The sequence below is a fragment of the Halictus rubicundus genome, chromosome 11 (assembly GCF_050948215.1).
Source record: "Halictus rubicundus isolate RS-2024b chromosome 11, iyHalRubi1_principal, whole genome shotgun sequence".
Taxonomy (NCBI): Eukaryota; Metazoa; Arthropoda; class Insecta; order Hymenoptera; family Halictidae; genus Halictus; species Halictus rubicundus.
Genome location: NC_135159.1, coordinates 11172294 through 11199314, shown reverse-complemented (window position 1 = coordinate 11199314; position 27021 = coordinate 11172294). Strand labels below are relative to the sequence as shown.

Below are 27021 nucleotides of genomic sequence, written 5' to 3'. Positions count from 1 at the left end.
AGGCTAAAAACATGATGCAGGTTCTGGTCCAGGCTAAAAAATTGATGGAGGTTCTGTTCCAGGCTAAAAAGATGATGTAGGTTCTGTTCGAGGCTAAAAAGATGATGCAGAAAAGTGGGGACACTAAAAGCCCGAGCGTGAGAACTCTCATTTCCTCTCTGACTTTACTATCTTCCAAAATTGATGCGCTTATGACGGGCATCGCTGCGCCATCTTGCAATAGACCCATGAAACTAATTACCCAACGGGTTCAAGGATTTCTCCATAGGTGTCGCCACATCATTATCCCCCTCCTACCACAAATTCCCACTTCTTGAGGGAGAAGTCTCATTTCAGTTGGCGAGTCTCGTTGTCACAGTACGGTGAACAATACTTTTTAATGTCAGTGTTTTCTTTCTCACGTCCTGTAGCGAAGTGACCGATCAAGAGCCCCTTATCAAAGAAAATTCGAAAAATCGTCGCCCTCTAGCGAACTGTTTCCGAAGCATGGCCAGTCTACGAAATAGCTCGCAAACAAATCGAACGATTCGCGATGAGATCTCGGTGCGATGACTGGCGATGAGCTCGACAAATCTTAACTTTCCTACGCTAAATCGCTGAGTATCAAGCCGTTCGTTTAAACGCGCACGCAGCTCGCTCGTCCGTAACGAAAATCGTTCTCTCGAGGTGGTGGAAGCGTTTCGAGGATCCAGAAAGATGCTAACCCGAGTAGACTCCGGCCGAGACTCGTGTGGCAGAGAGGAAAACAAGCTCGGTGGGAATTGAGGTGTCCCGTGATATTAACAATCGCCGTTACGATCGGCTGTTTAAAGTGACAGACGCTCGCGCCACATGACCAGGAGAGGATCTCCTGTTCTACCGTGCTGCGTCATCGTAGAATGGGTGAGCGGCAACTAGCGAGCCTGAAAAACGCTTATAAATAGACCCCGTCGATTTTATGCATTTACAGAACACACAACCTGCGGGAAAAACGAAAATTCTCTTTCAATCTTATCGTTACACACATACCACTTCGATGGTAGGTGTACGACGATTGAATTTTTTGTTTATCGTAGAAATTTTTAACGAAGATTGTAATGATCCGTTTGGCTAGGACTCGTACGGGAATAATGTAAGATGATCTGTATTTGCTAAAATCTGCTGTACAGATGTGAGTAATGTGTTTGAAGCTCGCGGGGCGTGTCTTGGTACGGATTCACGCGACCCTCTCTTTTTCTTTCGTTCAATGACCAACGATGATGCCAGACACGGCCGAAATTTTCACCGAATGATCGATGACGAATAAGAACGGTATATACGGGGTGGGTTGATAGTCGTGCTAGCGAAATCATCTTGCATCTCGTTTCGCGAGCTACGAATTCAATCAACATCAACACCCGGTGTCCTGTTTTCACGGAATTTTGCTCGTAGCCGAATATATGCATAAATTATAAATGATACCAAGTTTATTTGCTTCTTTAAAATTCAAAGTTTCTGACACAAGAGATAATTCTGCAGTATACCAATGAATAAGAAAAAAAGCAAAGAAAAAGAGTCTATTTAGTCATAGAGTACACAAGAGTACATTCAATCAATATAGTCTGACTTTTCTGATTATTGCTTTAACGCCCTTACGATTTTGATAAGAATTACTATCAACGTGATGTCATGACGTTATGATTAATTTATAAAAGTACACTTATTTCAATGAGTGTACTTTGTATTATCATTCTACATAGATTCTTGCTATACGAGTTCACAATTCTCTCGCTAAAATGGTGGAAATGAAAAGTCTTTATTGCAGCTACTAATGAGTAGCTCTATTAATGAATAGCTAATCATATTGATGGTTCTTTTCCAGTATGAACAGAATACAATTATTAATAATAAATATATTGTAGGTTGCAAATGTACCAATTTTTGACCTTTAATTCCAATAGTGACCTATTTCGAACCGGATCATTGATCGGAACAAGTCTAATATTCCAACGAATGATTTCGTCGGAAAAGAATGTTTATAAAATAATAAACACGAAACAAAATGATCAACAGTCTTTATTACAAACAACTTTTAAAAGCAAAAACAAAAGTTGCCAAAACCTTTTCTAATTGCTGTTGCGAATAATTTTTATGCCGTTTGTATTCCTTAGTACATATGTAGCCATCTTTATTGAGGTTATGATGCAGACTGACAATACACACGCAAGACGGAATATTCACATGACATCTTGTGACAATAATAGGAACTCTTCTGCGCACCGATTATTGACACCCATAATTATTATGAATTTAATAAAAAAAAACAAAAAAATTCAATGCAATCGTTTAAACAGTAAATTTACAATCATTTTCCTTTACATTAATACAAGAAGTACTTAATATCTCAATTTGGAGCGTTCTTCAGTTCGATAACAAGAAACAATTTTAACACGGCTTTGTAGCTGGCACGCGTGAAAACGTTTATCAATTACTCGATTATGTATTACGACACATCAGAAAAACCGTAGAATGATACTTTGAACATTCATACGAATCGAATTCAATGCTTTTAACGTCCGATCGTGACGTAAAAGATTTCATGATGATTTCATGCATATTTGTATAAAGGATGAAGTGGCAATAATTGGTACATTAATCGGGACATTTCTCTTAGTAACCTAATTACTATTAAACAGCATTTCACCGGGAGCCATGGACCCGGTGCACACGGTACAAACACCGGGGCCAGCGGGCAGCGTCGCGTGCCAGGAATTTCGTGTCCCCACTCCCGCTCTCGCCTCTATTATTTTCTATTTTCCCTTGGGTCGTGCGTTTCGTGCTTTCCTTCCACATATAGAAGCGTCAAGTTTTCTTCGTCGTACAAAAACTCGTCCCCGCGGGCCGATGCTCGCGCGATCCTTGACAGATAATGAGCATTCGATCGTGTGTCGCAGGCATATTATCGGCTCCCAATAACGACCGTAGAAACCGAGAATCTTTTTATTCCCGACGGCCGAGAAACTGTTGCCGCGCGGAGTTTCACGGAGTAAAGCGAAACTCGTCGTCCGGTTGTGTTATTCGAACGAGTGCGTTTATCAGTGTATCAGTGGGAAATTCCTCGCCGACGCTTTTTACGCCGTGAACCGATGCAGGAAGTGTTTTTCCTTCCGCGTTTCCTTCCGACGCCCGCTGCCCGCTTGATAACGCTCCGCGCGCGGATGTCCCGATAATATAATACGGCCGGCGAATAATTTATATAACATTTATGTAACGAAACCCTTTGACGTTTTCGCTGTCATGTGCGACTAAGATCGTTCGCGGACAGTGATGCATTATGATAATCTCGTGTCCCGTGCTCGATGGTATTTATCTGTAATCGTTCGTGTTCCAAGACACACAAGGAGGAATGTCCCGCAACACTGGACCTGGCTTGTACGAGTTCCTTATGGAAGCAGAGCTGCAACAGTATTATCCTGGAATTCGAGGTAACGCATTCTTTTATTTTCTCCGTTCCCTCCTGGAACAGTTGTTAACGTCGTTCCTCTCTATCTTCGCAGGGGACTTGAAAGTACAAACAACCGCTCAAATAAAATATGTAACGGAGGAAGACTTGAACGCCATTGGAATGAGTAAACCAGAGATGCGTCGTTTAAAGAAATACTTTCAGAAACACTTCCCCCAAAATTACCTCTCCAAATTCAAGAAGATGCTCCTGCCGAAACGCGAGGAACAAACTTCGGGCGCTCTGACCATGTTGCCGGAGGAGAGGCAGGACAGACCGCCGATTCGTGTTCCTAACAAGCACATGATACCAGCCGACGCGATTATTGTAAATAAAGAACTGGGAACAGGAGAGTTCGGAGTCGTGCAGCAAGGTGTTTGGACGAATGACGGAGAAAGGATACAAGTAGCAATTAAATGTTTGTCGCGAGAGAGAATGCAGAATAATCCTATAGAATTTTTAAAAGAAGCAGCCATAATGCACGCGATCGATCACGAACATATTGTGAGATTGTATGGTGTAGTTTTGGATACAAATTCGTTGATGCTCGTGACTGAACTGGCTCCTTTGAGATCGTTGCTGGAATGTTTGAAGGAACCGAGCTTACGTCCCAGTTTTCCGGTTCTGTCTCTCTGCGACTTCGCAGTGCAGATTGCGGATGGTATGCAATATCTGGAAGCTAAACGATTGATACATCGTGATCTTGCTGCTAGGAACATCTTGGTCTTTTCCAAGAATAAAGTAAAGATATCTGATTTCGGATTGTCCCGTGCTCTGGGAGTTGGGAAAGACTATTACCAAACGAACTTCAATGTAAATTTGAAACTACCGATAGCATGGTGTGCTCCAGAATGCATATCTTATTTAAAATTCACTTCGGCGAGCGACGTGTGGGCCTATGGGGTGACTTTGTGGGAAATGTTCAGCTACGGTTTTCAACCATGGGCAGCGTTGACGGGCCATCAAATCCTGGAAGCAATAGACGAACCAAACTTTCAAAGACTTGAGCAGCCAGAGTGTTGTCCGAAAGAATATTTTTCACTGATGCAACAGTGCTGGCAGCACGAACCAACAAAGCGTCCTAAGTTCTCAGAATTAATTAATCTGTTGCCTGATCTGAAGCCAGAACAAGTTCAGGCAGTTCAGGACAGTACGGAGACGGGTCAGCTCGTTTACAGACAAGGCGATGTTATCACCGTGTTAGATAAAGGAAGCAGCAACACGTTGTGGAAGGGCGTTCTGAATAATGGGAAAACTGGTTTCTTCAACCCTGCTCATACAATAGCTTACCTCGGGTCTAATTTGCCGAGTAACAAACCTGGAGAGTTTACTCGTGGCGATGGCAAAAACGCGTTTTCGTCTCAACGAAGAAAGATTCGAACAGACATGATATCTTCTCCGCAAGGCGATTTGAAGCACACCGGTCATGTTGGACTTGACGGAGCTTATTTTGGCGATATCGGCTTCCTTGGTGGTAAAAATCCTCATTTACCTAGGCAGGTGGTATCCCCGTACAAACCCCAAGAAGACATCACGGATAATTCTAGTCAAATTGTTAATCAAGACGCGAGAAACGCAGAGGACAACAGACAGTTAATGAGGGATAACAGGAACATGCAGCAGGATATTCAAAACAAGCATGGTATGCGTTTTATCTACTTGTCAAAAGACTATTTTCCGAAAATCGGACATTTCGTATGGAACAACCTAATAATAACATCGTGTGTTCTTTGGTAGAGAGTTTATGGTCGGACACGAGCTCGGAGATGTGTCATTTGGGGTCAATACCTAATTCTAGTAAGCAGTCTATTTCTACGAATATGACTAACAGCACAGACGTTTTGGGGGCAGACCACGAATACCATGAGATCAGCGACGAGGAGAATCAAGACAGTCCCCTTCGGTTTGACAAAACATTGAATTTCGATTTTGGCCCCAGTTTGCTGGCTGAAATGGATCAAATGTTCAGATCATTAGGTAAATTTAGTGGATCTGGGGTAAACATTGTATTAATTCTTGCGATGTATAGGGTGTTCCATTTGCAGTTTCTATTTGAAGAAACTATTTCTATACACCCGTACTTGTTTGTAGGTTCCTCTCCACCACCACCACCTCCAGTTCATCCTCTATCTACCGAACATGAATCGAGTAATGCGAGGAATGAACTGAGAGAGATTCAAGCGAAGCAATGCAACAAGAAGAAACAAGCCACCGTGAGTCCAATAAATGTACAGTAATTTTTTTTCTTATTTATAATTATGCTTTTATGTGTTATCGGTTGTAATTCATTTTTTATTCATTATTTGCTGCTATGTATCATTTGTTTCTACGTATTATATATATATATATATATTCATACATACATATACACAGGGTGGAGCATATAAAACAGATCATTTGAATATCTTGCTTGTTATTTACGAGACGTAGAGGTTAATCCTGATTTTTTTTTTTAATGGAATGATACGTTTTTTATTTATATTCTAATAGGGAAGGTCATTCAAGGTTGTTCAAGCAAGATATTTAGGTGATCCCTTTCAAACGCTTCGCTCCGTGTGCATATGTATGTATCATGTGCATGAGAAAGCATAGAACCCGAAATTGTTAGCGTTCAAGAACAGAATTAGCAAAGAATTGTCACGAAAGATAGACGCAGTACATTTTCTGTACAATAAAATGAATACGCAGGCGATGAACTCGCTAAAAGCAGAAATTTTTGTTTCTATCGTCCACTAGCCAGAGATGGTAAACGTTTCTCTTATATTTAGGTGAAGCCTATCTCAGCCGCCGATCAGAAAACTCTCTACTCAGCCATTGCTATGGCACAGGAATTGACAGCACGTTCCATGACAGATCTTGAACATCCACCGGAGTCTCCCCGAACACCTGCCAGTCCTTCAAGACGCAGAAAGTTCTCTTTTAAGTTGCCACATCAACACAGTCCCAAACCAGACAGACGACACTTTTCAGAAGAAGCAGCCAGTATACCTGACATACAGGTACATTAAACAGTTTTTGTTTAATCACTAAACGTTTTTTAGAACACTAAAATATACGCAAACTAACAAAACACAATCTAACATTGCACTACAATATACTTGATCGGTCATTCCGCCACCGAAGCGATCGTTCTTTTGCTGTCGATGTTGGGCAGTTTGCTCGAAATGAAATTTAACGAAGTATCCGTGTTCTTCATACACGTGTAATTAAACGTAACTACATGATATTAACGTTCGAGTCCGACAACAGTTCTTATTTTCCTCTACTTTTAACCTATCCTAATTTTTAGCTCTACTACATTGCATTTCATTTTGAACAAAATGTTCGACACCGGTGGCAGAAAGTAGTCGATTTGGTACGGAGTGGTCCGAATTCAATTAACTTTCATAAAACTAATACATAAAGGCGAGAATATTAGAAAGTATTCGAGGATAATGAAGTCTATTCGATTCACTGTACAAATACATTTGAATTTGATACGTTCAAAATCGATTTCATCGAAACTGTTATGGAACAGAGTTAATTCCTGCTGCCACACTGAAGAGTAGGTATATCGCAGTCTTGTGTCTGTTCTTAATAATCCGATCTAAGCCATTTGTTCGTACCTTAAGTTGATACAATGCTTATTAATTTACGAATAAGACTAATCTTGACTTTCCTCTAATCCTGTCCTGTCTGTTTACGTTTTGTTTGTTTCTCGATTCTTCGATTTTCGTTACCTTCATGTTTTGTTGATCGTTGCATCGCCATGTTGAGAATATTTCTTTGTTTTTCTTCATCGTATACGATTAACGTGTGATCATTGACTGGAACCTTGAAAAAAAAAACAAACCATGTTTTATTCACGTGGTGGCTTTGTTATTTTGAAATGCGTGACATTCCTACATTGTGCATGATATCTGATCACGACTTTTCGTTACTTTCTCGATCCCCTTGAACAAAACTGCATGTCAACGGTTCGTCAATGTGGAACAATCAAGTGGTTGTGCTCAAGTTTGCAATCATTGTCGTCCACCGTCTCCAGCATAGAGTCGCTTGGCGCACCATCCACCCTAAAACTGCCCTTGTGGGACAAAGCGTCCGCTGAGTTTTGCTTCGCTAAGTCTCGCGAGCTTCTCACGAAACCCAGTGCTTGGACGTCGTACATGGACATAGAGCTTGACGCGCACATTCTCGACAACGCTGCTCTCAAGCAGAATCTGGTGAAGTCGACCGAGTTTCTCGAGAACGGTAACAAGAGAAGCAATTTATGCGAGAACGCCACCGACACGGAGGGGAAACTGAACGTTTTCCCACAAAACGGGAAGGTAGCCTCGGCCGTGGAGAACTCCAACTTTGATTTCCCCCGTGACACGAAGAGAGTGTCCACCAGCTACGTGGAACGCTACTTCGAGCAACCGAAGTACTTCGAGGACGATGGCAGTCTGAGCTGTACCAGCGAGAAAGTGCCATACTTTGGCGATGAGAGGTTGGACAAGTACGACAAGATCAACAATTTGGAACAACCGGGTAGGTCTGCTTGCTACTCGAACATCCAAGAACAAGGCGTAGCATCGAACAAGCCTGTACAACAGATGCAGAGTAAATTCAGCAACTGCGATCAGCCGGTGAAAGACAACGTGACGAATTTTGACTCGAAGTACGACGAAACGACCAGCTTCGATTTGGTGAAAGACACGCCATCGAACTTCATCGACTTCTCGCGCTCTAAACCAGTCAAATTCGAGTCGCCCAAGGTAGGTAATCTGGACATCGGAACGAGACCGAAGATTTCCAGCTCGTTCAGCGACTCGTCGAAAATGAACATACCAGAGTTCCCGAAGAAAATCGAGATTCCTAAAGTGAGAGGTGGTAAAGTACCCTATGTCCCTCGGAGCACAAATCAGGACACCAAAAGCGTTATCTACGGCTCGACAGACAGCATAAAGACGAATTTGAAGAGCGGAGGGGGATCGGATAGTCCTAGAGGAAACATGGAGGCTGTGAGGATCAATATACAGAGTTTTCGCAAGATCGAGCAGAACCAGAACGGCCACGACGGCTTCCCTTTCGTTATTTCGAACAATCCGCTGTTCATCGCGGAATCGGAGAAAAAAGAATCCCCTCTTTACAGTAGCTCGGAGAGTTTGAGAGTGAATTTCCAAAGACTCAGGAGAAAAAGCGACGCGGAGGCGAACAATCAGGTGGAGCTGAGTAGCAAACTGCTGGCGGAGAAGTACCAGCGTGAAGTGTCCGGCCTGGAGAGCGTGAAAAATTATCTGGACTCTAAGAAGGGTCAAGGACTGAACCTGGGACTAGGTAAATTAACGCAGAACATGATTCAGCTGGGTAAGAACATCGCTCAGAATACTAGGAACATAGAAACCACCCCTTCCAAGTCGTTGGTCACCAATATCAGGAACTTGGACCTCTCCGGACAGACTCAGACACCTCTTAGGAGCTTGAACATACCTATCCAGAAGCCTAAACATTTAGATTTGAACATTCCACTGCAGTGCCAGTCCCAGAGCAACTCGAAGATGAACGTGACGCAAAAAGTAAACCCTCCGTCGAGTCCTACTATACATCAGCAAATTTTGGAGCCACCGAAACTGTATCAGAACGACAACTCGAGGAAAGAGGTACCCAAGACCGACGTTTTATTGGAGAAACTGTCAACGCCGGTCAATATATACAGGCAGAGAACGTCATCTCTCTCCGAGAACAGAAAGCCACCTCTTAAAAACATAAGGAGGTCGTTTCATCCTACGAACGACTCCAGCGAAGACTCAGACTCGATATCGCATTCGGAAACGGACATAAGAAGTCGTTTGCGTTACAAACGACGCCACAAGAAGCTTCCACACAATCTACGGTTGAATTTCAAGAACAAAGGTCACTTTCTGCATCCGGAAACGGCCAGGGGATTTTCGTCGATCGAACTTTGCGGGAAATCTCCTCCGCCGTCGACCAGTTTCTTGAACTCACTCTCGCCGCCTTTCTCCTCCGGAAATAATCTGCTTTCTTGGCCGGAAAGCGCTCCAAGTTCTAGTTTAACGTTCACCAGCAACTCCGACCTGGATTCCGATACCAGTTCAGAGTATCCAGAGTTCACAAATGACATACTGACTTTCCCACCCTCCCCTGCTCCATAGAGTTCGAATCGTCCCGAGTTTTGTAACATTTTTGGTCGAACCTGAGATCTGGAACTGTAACGTGTCGTTGTCAAGTCCTTGACAGGAATATACAGGGTGTTCGCGCTATCACTGGGCAGCGTTTGGCTTGAACATAATAAATATTGGAAAAGAAAAGTGACAGAGGAAAAAGTGATAGTGTTTCTTGCAAGTAGCGTAATGGCATATGTCACTTTTTGTGTCTGCGCTATTTCCTTTCTTAGAAATGAAGGTGACCTTTCTATTCTTTTTTTTAATGGAATGTTGTATATTTTTGTATGTCGTATGAAAGCGCGTGTCGAGACAAATTCAAAAGCATAAACATATGCCATTACACTGTTTGCAAAAAACAGTATTACGTTTTCCTCCAATTCTTTTTCGAGAATTTATTATTTGCGAGAAAAACGCTGGAAAGTAATAGCGTGAACACCCTGTATTGGATGGCACCAGAGTTGGGCAATATTTAATATTTGTAACGAAGGTGGACGAATATATTTGACAAGAAATTCTGTTTAGCTTCTTCGTAGACATTCGATTTTGTTTGAACACTCCATTCGCAAAGAGCTTTTCATTTATACCGTATAGTGTCCTTGATAAAACTAAATAACCAGATTTTTTTACGCCATAGAAAGTAGTTTTTAGTGTTAATATTGAAACAGTTATAATGTTTCTTAGAATCATGAATGGTAACTCGTACGAATATTGCTCAACAGTGATGTATGGCTGGGACGATGAATGACAGAATTCTGAAAGAGTCGTTTGGGAGTCATGAATTATAACAATAATATGAAACAATACCCAACTCTGGACAATACTCAGTGTACTTAAACCAAGGAACTGTGCAGAGACAGTTCACCCCACATACGCTTAGCATGCTTGCATGTTACATTAATTATTAAATAACATCTAGCGGTTAATATGTTTGGATGCATTTACACGTTTATACTATTTGTACTTGGGGGGGAGGGGGGCATTGGAATGGGAACCCTTGGAGTGTGTAACCGGACCTACATGGTGAATACCTCTTTCATTTCCAAGCGTAATACAGACTTTCTACCCCATGATGTGCTCGATACGCTCCATCCTCTTCTGCATCCACCTCATTTTGGAGTAGCCTATATCGTCTCCAACCCAACACGATTCACATCATCCCCTCGTACACCTCTGCACTTCAGTACTTGAGAGAGTGTGTGACCAAACGTTGCCTCCACTTGTATCTGGTGTTCTTGTTAGAGAGGAGCTAAAAGACCCATGTACACACGGACGTTTCTTTTTCATGCCATAGTCTGTCTGTCTCTCTCTCTCTCTCTCTTTCCTAGTTTATTATTTTCTTTTTTTAATTTCTGTTCTCTTCTTTCCCGAATCTATCCCCTCCCACGACTTGTTTAGGCTACGTTGTCGGACGAGGCCAAGGAAGTGTACAACAGTCTAGTGGAATCGCCGAGCATAGACACCGCACCGGATACGAATCCGTTGCGGATGCTGCGTTCCGGCGTGCCAATAGTCAGGCCGAGAATCCGTGGAAACAAGCACGCCACCCTGTCCCACACTGGCTCCCACCAGGAGGACCTGTCCAGAGACACCTTCCACTTCGATGCGTATCACAGCGGTTCGAAGACCTTGCCCAAGATCAGAGCACCGCCTCTGCCACACGCTCCACCACCATTGCCACAAACACGTCATCTGGAAAGACACCATTCCGCCCTGGAAATAGAGAACAACCAGAACCAGAACAACGTGGACGAGAATCCGATACCGTTGCCGCCCAGAGACAGATCAAAGACTCTGCAACCGAAGTCCAGTCTGCCCAGACACCAGCGCAAGCATCCACTGATCATCCCTGGTGGCGGAGTCACCAGAACCCTGGCTAAAATGGCAGTGACCACACCACCCATCGAAGACCAAGTCGATGGGAGTCTGCAGAGCGCAAGCTCTTCGGTAGTCAGCACCTCGCTGCAGGAGGGATACTCATCTGAGACTTCAGCTAACAGGTGAGCACATTAATTGAGGGGCATACTAATATGTTAAAAGCATTTTTAAAGGCACACCAATTGGGATAAAAACCCTTCTTTTGTATTTCAATTACTTTAAAGGAATATTCTAATAAAAAGAAAGTTTGAGGATCAATATAAAGTTTGAACAGATTAAATTAAAATCAAATAATGATCAACAAGCTAGCTTAATGGCACAATGACTATGTGTCTGATGTGCTTTCACTTTGACTTACAGTCCCGAAGAGTTCGAGCAACGCATAGACTCCGAGCTGGCAGCGTTGGACTCCCTGCCGGTCGACGAGAACAGACTCCATCGCTTCAGCGTGATCTCAGAGGATCTGCTCGAGTTCTCCGACAATCTGATAGACTGCGACACCCCGGAATACCGTCAGAACATGCAGGAGAGCGACGTGCAGTCGACAAACTCGTCGACGGAGCGTCTACAAAGGAAGATCAGCGTGGAGTCGAAGTCTTCTATGCGAAGCTCGACCTCGAAGTGTGTCCAAGAAAACGAGACTGGCGAGACTAGCAGAAACTCCACTCCGACAGGGTCGAACAAGTCCGAGGACTCGGTTGCCTCGAGCAAGCTCCAGACCAGTAGGACCATCTTGGTCCAGAGGCCCGCCAACTATATGATGCACTTCGATTACGGAGAGTACTCAGAGAATACCTCGCAGAAGGGTAAACAGCAGTCCGAGGGCATGCAGCCTAAAGAGTCTTCCACGGTTGAGCCAACCGACAGTTTTCATTCTTCGACCAAAGCGTACAACAGGCTGTCCAGCGAGAAGGTACCGGGCCGCACCAGTGATCTGTCTCGTCAGTCGGACCATGTCAGCTGCGAGGACCTGTTGGAGTTCGCCTGCGACGGGCCTAACGCGAGGAGGACGCGTGGACCTCGAAATGGGGAGCAGTCGGACGAAGTCAGGATCATGATGAAGGTCTTGCACGAACAGTCCACGCCGGAGTCCTGCATCGCAGCACTGAACGTCACCGACTGGGACGTCCTGGCGGCCATAAAGCTGGAACGGCTTCAAGGCTTGCTGAAGAAGGAGAACAACTTCGTCGGCCTGGAAGATTGCAAGGTGATGCTGAACCAGTGTGGTGGCGACGTCGTCAAAGCAGCTGCATTGTTACGCAACACGGATGACACTGCAGCAGTCTAGTGTGTTCGGTAACAACCTGGCATCAGTTTGGGAGTCCATCTAGGAGCGTGTCGGTTCACAGAGGATGGTAGTCGCCTGGACTCGACTTGTTCTCGGGGGGTAAATAGTATTTTTTCAGGATGTCTTATCCTTTTCTTTTTCTTCTTCTACTTTTTCTTCTATTTTTTGTTTTGTACCGTTCTCGTTTGTCCCGTGTGTAGAAAGCTAGATCAATTGAAGCGACGTTTATTTATTATTTTAGGATTACTAGAACGAGGATAGTATTCGGACGTATTATTTCTACTGCCTAATGATGAGATAGGCACTCCAATTTAGCGCGATTGAGCTTCTCCTACCAACGATATAGGCTGCGGGCTGGTACAGGGACAGAACACCTGTGGATCGGTCAAAATGTATTGTGGGCGAAACGAATGTCACCCTCTTGCACTCTCAAAGAATTAAACTATGCATTGGTAGTTGACTACAGCGTGGGCAGTGCAGCTGGCCTTACGAGTGCAAAGGGTTATGTTTTTGGAACTTCGTTCAGAGGGTCGTTAGGTGATACTCTTAGCATGTATAAACTATCGTGTACGTTTTTTAGGTTAGGAAATGGTAACTTGAATACTCAGAAAGGATCAATACAAACCTACCATCCTAGAACGTTGACGTTTAAAAACCCTAAAGCATTTTAAGAAGTTCCTACAGTCGTTTCGTCCATAATATTGACTCAATTATACAATAAGCAACTATAGAATATTAGAACTTTTCACAGTCTTTTATGACTCGATCACACTTATTCGAAAAGTGCCAATGATTGATTGACTGTTGTTAACATCGAGGGAGATCATGTGTTCTGCTCCCTGTAGACCAACCTGTGTAGATCAATAGCTTGTTTTATAAGTTCAATTTAAACATTAGCGAAGGAATTAAATTATTTTTTTTTCTTCTTTTGCGTGTTTGCAAACTGAATAGCCCTTTCTTTTTCATATCTTGGAAAATTTGTGGAATATTGTTAGTCAAAACAGAAAAGTTGCAAAAATTTTCTGTTGAATTGATTTTTCTATTGAAGAGACCAACAGAAAGTTCATTCTAGATTGATTTCAAAAATGAATGACTCGATAGTGGGATCTAGCTATTATTATGGATTCTTTTCGACTTATAAATGATTTGATTTAATAATTTAAGGTTATTATTATTTGCAAATTATAATAAAGATACTCTTGCAACGTCTATATCTGTGACTAGTAATATTCCATAGAAATTGTGTGATTACGAAGATATCTGATTGTTTTAGGGTCGGTTAATAATTTGCACAATACATATACTGCTAATCGGATGATCGTGGAATAGGGAATATATATATATATATATTCTGCATCTTGAGTTAGGCGAAGCGTTAAGAGAAAAGTATTACAATGCCTACGACTAAGCAGCGAATAATCCTTGTATCGTGTGATACAGTGATCAGAGACTCTCTATATTTTACGTTTCGTTTTATCGCCGCTCATGATTACTTTTACGAAATCATGTATTTTGTAAGGAGACAATCATTTTTGTAGTGAATCGTCAAAGTGTGTCGACTAATTCCTAAATCATACTGCGCGTTCAGACCTCCGCCAATTATTGAAAGTGAAGAGAGAATGAAAACGCTAATACGTTTTGCTGACAGAAGCAGATTTCGGTTCCAAAGATAATATTCTCACTGTATTATTGTTTGGGTATCATTACGCACTACAGCATAGTGTTTCACATTGTATTGATTCTATGTAACACACATACACTCACACACAAACACACACACACACAATTTTTGTTTGCAACTAGAGACTCCTCTCTATTAACCGTGAGTTAATCCGATAGATAAGTGGTAGATTTAGACGTGTCGTGTATGCGTAATCATTGCTGAGGACTAGCACAAATACAAGAGGTAGAGATATCAGCTTGTTACGTATTTCGTTTTTGGAGGTAAACAATTTTTGGTAGCGTGGAACGTCTATATTTTACCCAATAGTAGGGTACAGTAAGCACCAAATATTGCGTATAAAATCTCTGTGTTCAGTAAGATTGATTTTTATACCAGCCCTTCGCAGCAGACCTAAAACCTATGCGCATTTAAAATGTGCTTCTAAAATAACACTTAGATAAAATAATTTCATTCTACAGCAATAAGGAGTAAATTCTTGAAGAATTATTCATTTACCCAAATTAATTAGCTGAAACAAGACAATAATGAAAACATTGGCATCGGTTAATGTATCATAGACTTTGTATAGTATAAATCTTGTACGTTCTGAAACAACTACAAAGACGGATTTATTTAGTCGGATAAATGACTGAAAAATCGCTTTTGACCAAACGAATGTTAACTAATTTTATTTAAATCCAGGTCTGCTCGGAAAGGGGCTTTTGCGTTATTATCTGTTAAGTTGTAAGAGGTATAATGACTGAAAGGATTCGACCAATATGCGTGAAAGAAAGTAATGTACTGATGTTAGTCGCGATCGAACTGAATTACGGTGACCTTGGCCGGGGAGGTTTAAATTGTTATTAATTTTCTACTTCTATTCTAATCTTCCAGTAGATGTCACAGATAGAAGAAACCTTTTTTGTTTTTTTTTTTGCATCGTCGATTATCAATGCATGATAGAATTCACGCAATCCGAAGGTAAACAATTTTTCTAATACTTGTGGTACGTTTCTAAACATACCTTTGGATTGCCTGAGTTTTAGAATACTGGATCGAGTACGAGAAAATGTTCATCAAACGTCGAAAAACATATCCGGAATCGAACTGGGCTCCGACTGGGGTGGAGCTGTTAGACTTGATTAAGAAATATTTTTCCATGTACCCCCTTTTTTACCAGAGACATTTTCTACGAGATACTTCCTTTGAACGAGCGCCCCAGTTGAAGCGGATTCGATGAGTAAATTTGCTCACTAGTATGTTTGTAAACGTTTTATTAAAAAAGTGAAAGGGAAAAAAAAAAGAAAACAAAAGAATGAAGCGAAAGAAACATAATGTTCATTCGCTAAGACTTGCGAGATCCTTTCTGTACTTTCGCATTCTTCAACGAAGCCAAATAGGAGCTTACGAGAAACGCCTAAGTATCGTTACTTAGCCCTTTTTTGTAATAACATTGAACAATAAGGTTTTCGGTTCCTGAATAAAAATATGCATGTTACGTATTTTCTTATGCTGAATCCACCTTCTTTCTTGTCACGTATTCGCTTCGAAACAATTCAATGGTTCTTCGTACCAAAATGTTTTCCAATCAGGAATAATTCTTCAAACTAAGACTGGAGTTGTTGAACTTGTGTAACAGGTTATTTAGTTGCTCAGAGCAGTGTAGTACTATTAAGTGCCTAAATTATGTAAATGACTAGAGCTTTTAAGTAACCAGGTATGTCTTGAGCTTACGCTAAGTTGTTCGGATAGATTCCAGTTCAAATAGTACTATATATTAAAGCGTATACGTGATGGAAGGAAGGTTTAGATACACTGTAGTGTTCAGTATAAAGAGATCAACTATTTTTGTGCAGGAACCACTATGAAACTTAACTAGAATCATCTCGTTGTAAGCGAGTCTGTGTAAGAGTGTACACCTCAATAAGTTTACGATAAAGTACTTACTTAATTCTCGGGAAATGGGGAAAATTAATGGGATATCCTTACAGGGAATCTCCTGACGAAGCTGAGCTTTCGGTGAATCTTACATGAGTGCGTACGATCGTTTTGCGCGAGATCATCGCGTCCGATGACGTGTCAACGAGCGCGTTTCCTTTCAAGGATCGTCACCTCGGGAATAATAATCGAAATTAAGCTTGAATCTACAACAGGTGGAACATGACTACTCTCGACGGAGTAGGTGTAAGTTCATCCTATAACCCGTTTTTTTTATACGCGATTTTACTACTGATAAGGCAACACGTTTATACATCTCTACATGATCATCATGCGCGGAAAACACGAAGATGTTTTATATCGACTGTATTTACGATAATATATACACCATTCATAAATCAACAAGCCTACCGTGAGTTCGATCATTCATGTTAGGCCCCCGCCTTTCTCTTAGGATTTTTCTTCTTAGAACCTGATAGTAGAAGCAACATTTGTCTTTTTTTTCTTCGTACCTGATTGATAGAAACAGCATTTTTCTTTACCTAAACAGTCTATTCTATTAGTAGTTTTTTTCAGTGTATTTAATACCGTTCACCTTGGAGAGGTTAGATCGAAAGAACGCCTTGATCCTGAAAACAATAATTAACCTATATGATATATAAGTATGTCATGCTTTCCAATTTTCATTGTTGATCATTTCAAATATAAATTTGAACGTTGGAGAGTGTATCTTCTTGTAAATTTAAATTAATTGTTCTGTACAGTTGGTAGAAGGTGGTTCATAAACACCTATTTGGAATAAAGATAATTTCAATGAGTGTGTATGAGTGTTTTGGCAATTTGAATTTCTTAGATTTTAGTTAAACAATTTGATTAATTTTATTATATCGTAAATTGAAATATTTGTATTTTCGATTGACATACAATGTGGCCGTTTGAAATTTCCCGCGCGCGTCTGTTCTGTGCCAACCTGCCATTCTTCAAAAGTTAATCGAGCATTAACAGAGAATTCTCTGGTATTAATAGTGAATGGTTTGTTGACAGGTGAAGTTGTGTTGATCAATGCATTGTGATCAATTGAAAACGATCTACTGAAGTATTTCAATGTATATTTTTTATTAGAGTACAGTAACCAAACTGTGTACCAACTTATCATCGAGTGAAGATTCATTGGCTCTTCTTTTATGAAGCAAATACGCTAACGGTGATTTTATTATTTTTGATATAATCATTGCAACGTAGCCGTTCTATCTTAGCAAAGGGTTTGCGGTTGGCGTTGAATGTTGTTCACGTGCGCTCAAATTTTTTACGCGGGAACAGCGAACGGCAAGGTAGCCAGGCCAGTGCGCGTTACTCGTGACAGTACAGTTTGCTTTAATCGACGGTCGGATCAACGTCGCTGTGTTCTTTCTCTGAATCAATCGTATTTTAATCACCAGTAATTTGATCTGAAATTTTCACCTGTTAAAGACAAAAATTTCATCTATTCAACAGCCTCTATTTAAACTCGTGTTTACGTAGCCTCGTACCATTATTCTTTTTCTTGTTGTATCCTCGCTTGAGGATTGATTTTCGATAACCGTGAACATCGATTGATCCCGGCAACTATCGAGTTGTTTCGATTCTCGCAGGCTCGAGCAAGATGGTTCAGTTGCAAGCAGACGTTTGAAAATCCAGAATTACTTGCTGTGTGTTTGTTCGGTGGCGTGCTGTGAATAGTTGCAGAAAAAATTGCAGAAATAGTCGAGGAACAATGCTGGAATTGAAGAAGAATATTTCGGTGGAAATTAACCTGCTGTTATCGACGTTTGGACGAGTTAAGGTAAGCTACGAGGACATTACAATTCTTTTACGCGGCACATTAAATATTAATGTAGACGATATTTTCTCAGATAATTTTCTGTTGTTTATTAGAGCAACAGGAACTCATGGAAATAGTTTCTTTATCGTACAGTCACGTTGCGTAATATTAATGAAGGTTAGGGTTGGGGATTTTGATCGATGTTTCAGTTGTTGCATTTCCTTGAAAGGGGTGATTCTTGAGGTCATTGGAAAGAACTTTTTCCTTTGCGAAAATGTTCTCCGCGGCATTGTTCAGAAGTTATTGAAGAAAACCGCGGACCAATCAGAGCGCGGCTACGGAGGACGGATTTCGGCTCGGCCAATGCCGATGGCATGCTAGCCGGGACCTGTCGTCGCGCCAAAATCTGTCCGCTGTAGTCGCGCTCTGATTGGTCCGCGTTTTTCGTTAATACCTCCTTAACAAAGCCGCGGAGAATATTTTCGCAAAGGAAAAAGTTATTTCGAATGACGTCAGGAATCACCGTTTTCAAGGACATACATTTTCGGGATATCCTGCATATACGAATAACATACATAACGTACATAACATCCGTCGACTAGTATGATTAACATGCATAAGGTCTGTCATGTTACATTGATATACGCATAACGTTCATAGAATAACACGCATAACATGAGCAATATTATTTGAGATCCATGACGGAGAAACACTGCAATTAAGACCACGAATAACACACTTTAAACGAAATCGCAGGGATAAAGAATTGCCAAATTTTGATTCTTTTGTGCAATCCGGCGAGCGTGTATTTTATTGTGTTAATTTTTTAACGGCCACCAGACAAATTGGGTCGCGCAGCTGATTTTCATTATTCACGGTAAGAGCGCGGCGCGGAAGGAACGTCTAAAGAGATGCAGTTTATCGTTGCATAGCAGGAGAATGTAGCACGTTGCACCGCGCCGGTGCAAGGTAATAGGAATGTCAGCTCTATATTACAACGTCCGCGGTGCATTGTGTCCGGAGGAATGTGTTTCGTACCCGAGCTATACGCTTTCTAAGTGTTTTCAAATTCCACATATTTCTCTTTATCATGTAACCAGTTGCAAAACGGTGGCCCGGCGCGTCGTGAATCATTTTGATCGTTGGCTTTTACCTGTTCACCACCGGGGCTCGTTAGAACCTGAGCGCCTCATGCATCGGCTGACGTTCCCCTTATTACCGCGAGAAAAAAAAAACAATGATACTCGGGATTTTATTACCGAGTTACGATCACGAACCATAATCGTTTCGAACCTCCTACAGGTCGTCCCAAAAATGTTGTACTTTGGAAGGGGTGATTCTCGAGTTCATTTGAAGTCAATTTTTCCTTTGCGAAAATGCTGTGCGCGGCTTTGTTAAGGAGTTATCAGCGAATAACACGGACCAATCGGAGTTAGTCACGTGACATTGTGACGCATGCGCAACAGTGAGGGAACACGTCACGTGACCCGGCCGTGGCGGGAGCGTGGGGGAAATTAGAGTGGGGGAACAAGTCTTGATGACGTCTCACTGAGCGTGGCGTTGAGATTGGCCGAGCTGGGATCTGTCCACTGTAGCCGCGCTCTGATTGGTCCGTGTTTTTCGTTAATAACTCCTCAACAAAGCCACGGAGAATATTTTCGCAAAGGAAAAAGTTTCTTCAAACGACCTCAGGAATCATTCTTTTCAAGGAATTACAACATTTTTAACTTTCAAGAAATCAATCTTTTTCGTCGTCAAACTCAATTCACGTCGGATTAACTTCAAACTTGGCAGACATGTTGGACCGTTTAAAAAATCGACTTTCTTTCGACGATCAATGGCGAAGCATCTGACGAAACGCGCAGTCGCGAGATAACGGTCGCGCGGGAATTACGAAATTCGCGCGGTGCCGATAAGATAAGAGAGCCTCGGATCGGAATTACGCTAATATTTCTACGTCGGCGAGCATGCATCCTCGTCGCGGCGGCGATGGACGATGCGATAAACCCCTAGCTAGTCACGAAAGCGAATTGCGTTTCATTAGCATGAAAGTGAGCCGCGGATGCTACACGATAATCATCGGGATCGACCAATTATGCAAATATCCGGGGGAAAATGTTGGATTATAACGTCGACACACCTTCTAAATACTGTTGCATACCCCTTTGATCTTGAACGACTCATTAGCGTCCGTCTCTCCGGGTATGTTCCTTTAAGGGACTCCGGCTTCTTGAGAGTATTGTGTCGCATTAAGGTTCGGCGCACATGAAAGGGATCATTTCATAAGTATGCAAAATCGGGTGGACACTCTCTTGACCCCACGCGAGGAAAGAATTTTTGATATTCATTTACCAGGTGGGAAGTAGTACAGTAATGTCTCGATACATGTGGAAATTATGTTATTTCATGACAGAACCTTTTTGTTTTTAATCATTTACATACGAGACTTTGACTATTGTATTTGCCGCATTTTTCCGATTAAAATGAGTACAAACATGACATACTTCGGAGCACGATTTAGCATAACTTCGATTATCCGAACCGAATCACTGATTAGTTGATTCGTGGATTAAACAGGTAAACGCGATCCAAACTGTGTCGTGTTTGTACTCATTTTAATCGGAAAAATGTAGCGAACATGTTGGTAAAAGTTTAATATAAAAAATCATTATATACAATTGGTTTCGTACAAGCATCGACTCCAAAAGTCCACGCGGTTGAAACCGAGCTTTTGAATCGGGTGATCGAGAATTCCGTGGTCGACATAACCGGATCGTTTAATCGTCCCTGAAGAGGATCCACACGCGGAATATGGGTCAGAGCTTCAAGCATGATTTAATGCGTTCGAAGATGTTTAAGCAAAGCCGCTAATGTTGCATAAGTTTGTTAAGAAGATGAGAAGCGATTAAACTGTTGCTTCCTATACCCCTGTTTATGAACCGGTACTTCCTCCTCCGTAATGCGATTACAAGTTCGGCGTCGTTAATAACACTAATCTAGATAGACTTGTTACTAGCCTATGAACATCACTGACATCAATTTCCTTAATTTAACAAATTATTTTAGAATTTATGTAACACCGCAAAAAAAAAACACGGTGGGACTTTCTTACAATTGCATGAATTTTTACATCTTATTTAACATTGCTATCACCATTTACTATTAATACTCTTACTATTTAAATTTTAAAAGTTTCTGCAATTGTTTCATCGACTAGACTTGATAAAATTGACAAAATAACTACCTACTAAGTAAAATCGATTGAACGATCAACTTGCAAATGGATTTAGTCTCGTTATTTTTATAAAGCGTGTCGGTCGCGTTTAGTGTTGAAGATTCGCGGACATGCCCCGTTAAATGCTCGCGGATTGCGTCCGCGTGAAACGAGCCGTTCAATCAGGATGGTTCGCGATCGACGGTTGCGTCATACCCGTTTTTCTGCATTTTTCTTCTCCCCGGCTATTTTTTCGTTCATTTTTCCACGCGATCTGCACCCGTGTTTCCCGTCGACACCGGGACGCGTTTTTATTTTCCGAGGAAACGTCGCGTTGCATGGCAACAAGCAGCACAAGTTCCCCGGTTGTACTCGGCCGGTGCATCGTAGCGGTCAGTGCAACATAACTGCACTTGCCGGCTCTCTGGGCATCGGAGTGCACCTCTGGTGCACGGTGCCCGTGTATCGGAGCCTTTCGAACGGATTTTTCGAGGGACTCACCGACCACTGTGCACTGCAACCTGCAATCATTACGTTTCGTTAAAAAATTGTTTAATTGTTTAATCGGTCTCTGCGAGATACTGATTTTTTGAATGAAACTTACACCAACATGTTCGTCGCGTTTTTCTGATTGAAACGAGTACAAACACGGCGCACTTCGAGCCATATTTGTATCTTTAATTCACGTTATTGTGGAACCTCTGCTATCCGAACTAATCAAGAAATCAGTTAAGTTACTTTTTCCTGATTTGTACAATAAATGCATATAGACTTCTATCGAACTATTTGTGCGCGGAACACGTATTAAAATAATGGCTAATTGAGATATCGCTGGTTCGCATAATCGAGGTTCTACTAAATCGTGGATTACACGGACAAATATGCTTCGAAGTGTGTCGTGTTTGTACTCGTTTTACTCAGAAATACGAGACGAATACGCGGGTCAAGTATTTACGAGAAAAATGATTAAAAAGTTTTTTCGTTTTTTTTTTTATGAACGTATCTGGTAAAGCAAGTTGCACGGTGTCTTGTCATTTTTAAAAGGTGATATAGACTGGTCGGGTTTGGCGGCCGGTTAGGTATAGCGTTGAAGAGCGTCGAGTCCATCAAGGGAACGCTGCAGATTGAACATAAGTTAACAGGACCGGCGACCACAGCGAGCGCACGATGCGAGGCGCAGGAAAGCGGCCGTATTTCCGGCTAGGTAGTCGACAACCGGTCTGTCCCGTGACTATCTGACGAGACTGGTCTCTCTATTCACAGTCACGCCAGTGTTAATCGTGAACACGGGCCTGGCCAGGTGATTGAGGCGCGTAAAGTGCCTTCTTCATTCAAACTATGCCGGCTCCTCCCCCGGCAAACTGAACGTCATACGACTGCGACTGCACAACAATCATTCCTGACGTCTCGGAAGACGTTTCCTCTGATGACTCGACCCTTCGCGCAACACAATTTCTCATAACTACCTTCGGAAGACCATTTTTCTACTGAGCATTACGATGCCCATTCTCTACCTCACCGCGAAGGCTGGGTCTCCTCCGACCCTCCGGGGAAGAGAATTTTTTATTTATTGGAGATTATCATGATACTATTAGACACGTTATTATAAATAAATTTTGAAAGATTTTTGATCAACTAAAATTTGATTTTATTTATTATGCCATTAATACAAAATCTTGTGGAATTGTTTTGCGCTAAATTCTTTCGGTTTTCGTTCACGGCCATTCCACGCTTTAGCGAATTGCTAATACGTGGCTGAATATTGTATGTTAAGTAATTTGTACACTCGTCGATTGTGTAATTATTGCAACGATTCGACTATGTTTCCTTTCGTCTCGGTATCGTGCTAGGATCGCTCCTTTGCTTTCGTTGGAGCAACATTAATGACCGGAAATGAATAATTGAAAAGGTATCTTGGGTGTTTAGTATTTTCTTCGTCTTTATTTTTTCTTAATTTTTTTAATTCTTGTTACCATTGGCTGGCTATCCTTCCACGCGAGCCTCTTCACTCTTCCTTTTCCTCGGTTTGTAAATTTACGGTATTTTTCAGCTAGTTCGGTAACCGCATTATACTTTTTGCTCCGGTGACTCTGGCGTTTTCCCTTTCTCTATAACATTGCATTTCAATCAGAAATGTTTGCATTGCAAATTTCCAATTCCCACGCATGTTAAGTAATTTCTATGTTTTTCTATATTTACACATTTCCAATTTTAATTGGTTTTGTATTTTCTATTCTAATGAATTTTGTATCTTTAATTTCAATGTATTCGGGCAATTGTCACAATACAATTAAAAATTTCTAAATAAATTGTACCACGTGTATGTAAAAATTTCTGTAATTTAAAATATAATAGTAATGATATTACTGTAATTTAAAGCGTGCGAGGGTATTCGATATTTCTCACAAAAAAAAATATTGTTACCTTACATAATTTCTGGGCGATAATTAGAGAAATGATCGACACACATTTTCAGTCATTAGAGCGGAGCCAATTGTATCCAATTTGAATCGAAGTGCGATTTCTTCTGAAAGTATGATTGACTTTCTCGCGAACAGGAACACGAGTAAGAACAATGTTCACCCCACGTATTTATCCGATGTTAATTACTTACGGGATCCTAGGGATAGCGACGCGGGAAGAGAGCCTAATTACCGAAATGTATATTGCCGATGTTGTCCTTGCACCATGGTATCTCGTCGGCGGCAGGAAACGTAGATCAGCAGTTGCACGCGCGATCCTCTATAGAAGATTGATTCTCACGGGGTCCTGATTCCATTAGCAGACCGACGTTTCCCGATTAGCATCGCGGGAGAACGCAACCGCCGCCATAACGACCAATTATCACGAAGGAAAACGATTTCCAGCCGCGGCGAATCTCGTTGTCATTGCATTTCCCTTTAAAACGCTTGTGCATTGCTTTTCTAGCTGAACGATAATTCAAAAATAATGCTTAGACCCGAAGACAATCAACACGATTCGTTTCTAGATCAGTCTCAATCTATTCATCGCAGATTCACGAAGAAATTAATGAATAATGCTGGTGAATATCGGTGGCGTACCAGCGAGACAATGCTAATTTTGTGTCATAACTATTTCGTTTTTTATTATTTTTTTATGGCACTTTCATTAACACATCCGGGACAGTTTCCTGGTTAAAATGATACCAAACACGATACGATTTGTATCACATTTACTCGAGCAATACACGATTTAGTAGAACCTCTGTTATCCGAACTAACCCGAGATTTGCTTAGTTACGGTGTTAAGTTCAATCATTACTCATTTGTACGGCATGAAATGATGTTTACATGAAACTGAAATGTGTTTTGGAATGGTAAAAATATTTTGGGTTGCAATTTCCAAAAAATTGTGAGGTTCAGTCGGAGACTTTCTAGTGTCTTTCTGCTTATTTGAAAACAACAATAAATGAGTAGTCAAGGTTTTGCTCAATTAAAATCGTAGATCAAAACACCGTGCGCCGTCAGTGTCATTATTGTGCCGTCAGTATCATCATTGTGCCGTCAGTACGTCGATGATTCAGGCTCGCCCGTCCCCGTCCCCCTCCCCGACCCCGGATGAATTATTCATTCGACGTCTAACGGATAGACTTGCCAGCAGAATTCACGCGGAATGCACTTCCCTTTCCCGACGAACGATGTTGCACCTTGCATCTCTGCCTTCGGTAATTACGCTGTTCAATACCAATCTTGCGTTTCGATAAACCGGTAGACAATTCTGATAAATTTTTGCACGCCCCGTACCATTACATTGAAAGACATAAATTGTCACCGTGTTCTCCATCGTCCTCCGTTCTAGACAATCTCAATTTTGATAATAATATATTTTTTTCTATATAATATTTTTATATTTTTTTCTTGGAAAATATTTTTATACTTTTTTTCTGGAAAATATTTTTATATCTTTTTTTAAATATTTACTTTTCCTTTTTTATTTTTGTGTATTTTCGAGTTTCAGAATTTTTCTGCCTCAGTTTTAAAAGGTCTACCTGCGATCGAACAGATAGTACACGATCTTTTGTTCTCCCAACTGCACGTGGCCGATCATTGTCATGCCACGGATAACTTTGCCCGGTTCCGTTGCTAGTAAATCCACTTTTTCCACCCTATTTCCTCGCTCGAACGGATCAGTCGCTGTTGGCAACGTCCTCAATTCAAAATCCAATCAGGCTCTCTTTAAACTCATAATACACGATGATGGTAAAATCCTTGAGAGTCGATTAGAAGCAGATTAAATCACATAACTGTTTTATGTTTAATTATTTTTTAACGAAACCTTCACCATCGTGTCTGGGGCGTTTTTCTGCTTAAAATGAGTCCAAACACGATACAATTTGGATCGTATTTACTTGTAAAATTCACGATTGAATAGAACCTCTATTATCCGAACTGGCGATCGAGGTTCCACTATGTCGTGGATTATAGACTTAAATACAAACCAAATTATATCGTGTTTGGGCTCGTTTCAATGTGAAAAATGTGACGGATAGTTTGGTAAAAGTTTCATTAAAAAATTATTAAAAATATATAATGTTGTTATGTGAAACAATTTTCTGTTGAACGCTCGAGAATGAGATAGGAAGTTTTAAACGCGTTCTTCCAGAAATCACGTATTTCTTATTATTGGCATAGAATTGTTGAAATCTAAGAATGAAACTCAAATGGAGTTGTAATTGGTGAGCGTAAAGGCACGTAATTAATTTGTACCCTTGTTATAGAATTTTTCAACGCTGCATAAAGCGAGAGAAACTCGCGAGGATAATTAAGTGCTCGAGGTGCACCGATTCTATTGTGCTGGATTATTCGTGTTACAGTGGCAGTGAGCAGCCTTTAATTTCTTTCCTTGTTAGTTCGTTACGTGAAATAAATCTAATAGATTGTTTATCCGCCATGGAGTTATTCACTATTTTATATAATTGAACTGTTCATTCACCTCGTTATTATCCAATTGCCTAATGAAACAGTAACACATTATACAATAATCCTTTGTCTTAAAATCCTTTTTCAAGCTTACAAGAGTGATGTCAGTAATTGTTAATGATTTATATTATTACATTGTTTCCATGAAAATTATTAAGAAAGGGGATATATCTTTATATAAAATCTATTTGTTCGAATTGGGCTAAACAAATTTTATTTTTCACAAATATTCACCGCGCACTATCGTTAATTAGTATTGTCGATGTTTTTCTCGATGTCTGTACTGTTCTACAAAGGTTTGCAAGAATTCGATAATTTAACAATTTTTAATTTGTCGCGCTCGGAGCACCTCGCATGATCGTAGAAAAAATTGTTGTTCTGCTTACGCGAATCCTAGGCGATCCTAATAAAGCCGGTCTAATTTTACCTAAAGAACTGTTACATAATTGACGCTCGTTTGTTATTATTTCCGCTAACAAGAGACCGAAGAATGGAACTTCGTTACGTGGGAACGTGTGTCTATTTTAATAGTAACAGTAAAAAATAATTAATTTATTCAGGACGTCGGAATCTATCACTCTGTGAATTCTTTTATTCATGGAATGCATTGAATCACTTTGGTACGTGCTTTTTGCGTGTGAATTTCGACGATTCCCTGTCTGCACTTGATTATCTTACATATATCATTACAAGACT

The 27021-nt window shown here is 41.1% G+C and overlaps 2 protein-coding genes across 8 annotated transcripts in view; both read left to right on the top strand.

The window, feature by feature from the left end:
• The first annotated feature begins 132 nt into the window (after positions 1–132).
• On the top strand, positions 133–16775 carry Ack-like (activated Cdc42 kinase-like). Of its 5 annotated transcripts, XR_013082977.1 has the most exons (9): positions 140–882; positions 3351–3443; positions 3516–5102; positions 5198–5437; positions 5552–5688; positions 6229–6459; positions 11002–11603; positions 11842–12868; positions 13011–16775. XR_013082977.1 is itself a non-coding variant. In XM_076795861.1 (8 exons), the coding sequence occupies exons 1-8, from the start codon at positions 879–881 to the stop codon at positions 12767–12769; spliced, it is 3807 nt and encodes a 1268-aa protein (XP_076651976.1). In that variant the 5' UTR covers positions 139–878; the 3' UTR covers positions 12770–16775. The 5 variants fall into 5 exon arrangements, 4 of the variants coding, with proteins under 4 accessions (XP_076651974.1, XP_076651973.1, XP_076651976.1 ...); XM_076795861.1 differs by having other exon boundaries at positions 139–882; positions 5552–5673; positions 11842–16775; XM_076795860.1 differs by having other exon boundaries at positions 11842–16775.
• The window catches only part of LOC143358595 (uncharacterized), a 101434-nt gene continuing 88263 nt past the window's right edge, over positions 13851–27021 (top strand). Inside the window, exons 1-2 of one of the 3 annotated variants that reach the window (XM_076795852.1) lie at positions 13851–16616; positions 18002–18192. The gene's annotated coding sequence lies outside the window, so the exon portion shown is untranslated. The remainder of the gene's footprint in view (positions 16617–18001; positions 18193–27021) is intronic. The other 2 variants (XM_076795851.1, XM_076795857.1) reach the window with 2 other exon arrangements.

What these genes read in the sequence shown, in the direction of transcription:
- Ack-like (XM_076795858.1), top strand. An exon ending in GTATTATCCTGGAATTCGAG is followed by an intron (nt 3,444 to 3,515) that starts GTAACGCATTCT and finishes CTATCTTCGCAG; the next exon opens with GGGACTTGAAAGTACAAACA. An exon ending in TCAAATGTTCAGATCATTAG is followed by an intron (nt 5,438 to 5,551) that starts GTAAATTTAGTG and finishes ACTTGTTTGTAG; the next exon opens with GTTCCTCTCCACCACCACCA.